At 39.6% G+C, this 3,570-nt stretch overlaps 1 protein-coding gene across 1 annotated transcript in view; it reads left to right on the forward strand.

Moving 5' to 3' along the window:
• The window catches only part of ITGA8 (integrin subunit alpha 8), a 201,994-nt gene that overhangs the window by 157,777 nt on the left and 40,647 nt on the right, over positions 1 to 3,570 (forward strand). Inside the window, exon 23 of the mRNA XM_006756159.2 lies at positions 3,410 to 3,490. Coding sequence (XP_006756222.1) covers positions 3,410 to 3,490 — 81 coding nt within the window. The remainder of the gene's footprint in view (positions 1 to 3,409; positions 3,491 to 3,570) is intronic.

The following is a 3,570-nucleotide window of genomic DNA, read 5'->3' on the forward strand; positions in this document are numbered from 1 at the left end:
GCACTGCTCATTGTGTGAAAGGGGGGAGCTCCCCAACCCCCTGATTGGCCATGCTCTGTGCATGACAGGGTACGGAGCCCCAACCCCCTAATGGGCCCTGCTCTGTGCATGACAGGGGGTGCCGCCCCACCTCCCCAATTGGCCCTGCTCTGAGCCCGACCAGGGGCTGCACCTAGGGATTGGGCCTGCCTTCTGCCACCCGGGAGCAGGCCTAAGCCAGCAGGTCGTTATCTCCCGAGGGGTTCCAGACTGCAAGAGGGCACAGGCCGGGCTGAGGGACCCCTCCCTCCCCCCTGAGTGCACAAATTTTTGTGCACCGGGCCTCTAGTATGCTATAAAACTTATGACTATTTTAACATTATTTTGAAAAATATAAAAATGTGAAAATGCAGAAAGAGCTGGGGGGGGCCTACTTAAAGCCATCAATCCAAAAACATACATTATAGTGATTAAAGCATTTGAGAATACTTTTAGTTCTCAAATACGAAAGCATTTGAGAAGTGAGCATTTATCTGCATGCTTTTCTGGCAGACTCCAAAGATGTAAATAAGTATTTAATGGATGGTTTGTGTCCAGTTTAAATGTGTTTAAACCAAAACTAAACTAAACCAAATGCTCTGAACTCTAAAGCTTTTGTCCATATTGACCACTGTTACCTACATTTAATGCTTTTTCACAAATAGAACCCAAAAGAAAACTGGTCTTTACAAATTAATAAACTTAAAAAATTTTGTGTTACCAAATGTTTGCATTAAATGGTGTCTCCATGCCCTGGCACCGTGTGACATGTAAACATTTTCCTCTTTGTGTAGAGTGGGTCTCAGAGAGCAATTCCCATGCACGAACACATCTTTGTGATCATCGTTGCTGTTGCTCCCTCAGTAATGGTGAAATGAACATTATACTAGTATTGCCTTTGCTGATATTCCAAAGACCACAGAAAGCATAGAGGGATTGCTAGAAAATAGAAAAATAGGCCACAGTAAAGAAAAAGAAAATTGCTTTGGAGTAAAAAGTAAAAGACATCTTTATCCTTGATGCATGACGGAGGGTGTAGTCACAGAGAGGAAATTCAACATTCCTTGCATAGAACTAGCACAGTTTAAGTAGCTCAGCATCCAGGGCAGTGGCAAATTGCTTGTTTGAATATAGCAGTGATATTAGTGAGGGAGGTTTCCTTTCAGGAAAGAGGTCAAAGAAGTATCTAAGTTATATATCAAGTCTGGTATCTTTCTTACCGGGAGTTTTGTTGACATCACTGGCTGTAGTACCAACTGTCACGTCAAGCTTGTGTGGCAGGATGAATCTGATTAGCCAACCAGGTCTAGTCTCTGAGTCTGCCTTTGCTTTCGTTAAATTTCAAAACTGCCTCTGTAAGCCTCATATTGGGCTCCTGTCGCCAGATGATTTCAGTGCTTAACATATATTTCAGGGTGTTGTGAATAATGAAAATCATGTTATTTGAACCTCTTAGAAAGAAAATACAATAGAATTATGGAATAACTTAAGTGACACTTTCCCCCCATAATTCTAATTTGCACTTCAACAAAATGGTAATGAACTAGAAAATAGAACAAAGTCTAGTTAATCTGAGGAAAAAGTAGACTTAAATTTCCAAACTAAAGTGTTCCCATAATGGGTTTGGAACCTCAAAGTCTGCAACAAGTGGAGTTTACATAATGACTTCTTATTGGTTAGTAATTCAGAATCCTGCCTTTAAAAAAAGAAAAAAATGTTTTAGTTGACTGATCCTCCCCAGATGTGATAATAATAAAATGAACTGGTGTTCAAACTTTGGTGAACAAGTCCCCCTAGGCTCATCACAAGCTTAGCAGTGATTCCCATTACAGGAAATGAGCCTGACATTTGCCTGTTTATGTCTTTTATATGTGTTTGCAGTTTAAGTTGCCTTATCAGTATATACAATCGAACAGGACTTTTACAAAGCAATGTGGGAACAATTCTATCTTCTCCTTTGAAAGCAGACTTTCATCCTGTCTTTTCCAGCTCCCACATTTAGAAAGCTTCAAAAGCTAAACAGAACATACCCATTACCATCATTGCAGTATTAGAGCCTGTCCATTGAATCTGTGAGATTCCGTGGGAAGAAGAGGTGCTTACTCTTCCTAATGAGACCTGAATATAATCATGGCCTGTTAGTGGTGGTGTGGCCACATCTCAGTTTGTTACAAGCTGCATAGTCCTTTGGGATATGAGGGTGACTTCGATGAAAGCACAGAAGGACAATAAATGCAAGTAAGATTTGCATCCAAAGCTCAGCTACTGGGTCAAGCCTCTTGAGGCACATTTCATCTTCCTTACAGTACTGGCTGCTTAACACAAGTTTTTTGAGAGGAAACACTCACTTTGCCAGTAATTATTTTGGCATAGTTAAATTTTATGTCTACTTATATTTACTTGAGCGAAAAAAACAGAAAACTTGAAAATCATTTTGCCACTATGCAAAGAAATATTATTAAACATATACTTTCCATTTTGAGATTCTTTTTTTAAAAAAAATATATTGATTGACTTTAAAGAGAGAGAGAAACATCCATTTGTTGTTCTACTTACTTATGCATTCATTGGTTGATTCTTGTATGTGTCCTGACCTGGGGTCAAACCCACAACGTTGAGCAATGCTCCAATCAACTGAGCTACCTGGCCAGGGTCCCAGCTTGAGATTCCTGATGCACGTGACAAACATCCATGTCATCTGCTCATTGCCTCTGCACGAGCTGCCCAACTTTCTCTGATCTCCCTTCTTCACGCCACTGGCCAAGCCTCTGCTCACCCCCACCGCCACCCTAGTCAGTCAGTGAGCAGGCAGTGAATGCACACTTATTTTAATATTACTTGAGAAAGAAACCATAAGGAAGATAAATTTTCTGCCCAAACAATGTATGGTATGATGCATTCCAGAGCCAAATGCAAATGCTTTTTCCATTATGTGCAGCTTTTGGATTATTCTTGCCAGTCCTCCTTTTCCTGAGCATGGAAAATCAGAAGTTGACCATGCGTCCTTTTTCATTTGACGGGCAATGAATATGATGCTCAGAGAAGTTACGGAATGTGTCCAAGATAGATGCTGGAAAATGAACTCCGCTCACTGCCGCTTGGGTTTAGCCATTGAAACAGAAAAAGAATGAGCTTCTCTAGATATCAGCTGTGCTTTCTGATAAGATGTCTCCTCATGGAAAGTTATATTTATTACTTTTGGTCATAATGGAACTTAGCATTTCTGTATATAAATGGTTATGATTTTGTAGAATGGATATGCCATTGTTTTCTGAATGATCATGTTGGAAATGTGTGTTGCTTAAATGATAGACAGAATGTGTTTTATGATCATATATTATAGTAACATGTCTGAGAAAGTATATTTAATTTATATGTCATTGTGTTTTAGTTCCAACAAGGACAATCCAGACAGCAATTTTGTGAGCCTGCAAATCAACATCACCGCTGTAGCTCAAGTAGAAATAAGAGGGTAAGTAATAAACAAAGCATTGTAGTAGTTATACTACATATAATAATAGCCTTCTGTATATGAGAGTGATGATAAAATAC

Source organism: Myotis davidii, unplaced genomic scaffold (genome assembly GCF_000327345.1).
Source record: "Myotis davidii unplaced genomic scaffold, ASM32734v1 scaffold494, whole genome shotgun sequence".
NCBI classification, from domain to species: domain Eukaryota; kingdom Metazoa; phylum Chordata; class Mammalia; order Chiroptera; family Vespertilionidae; genus Myotis; species Myotis davidii.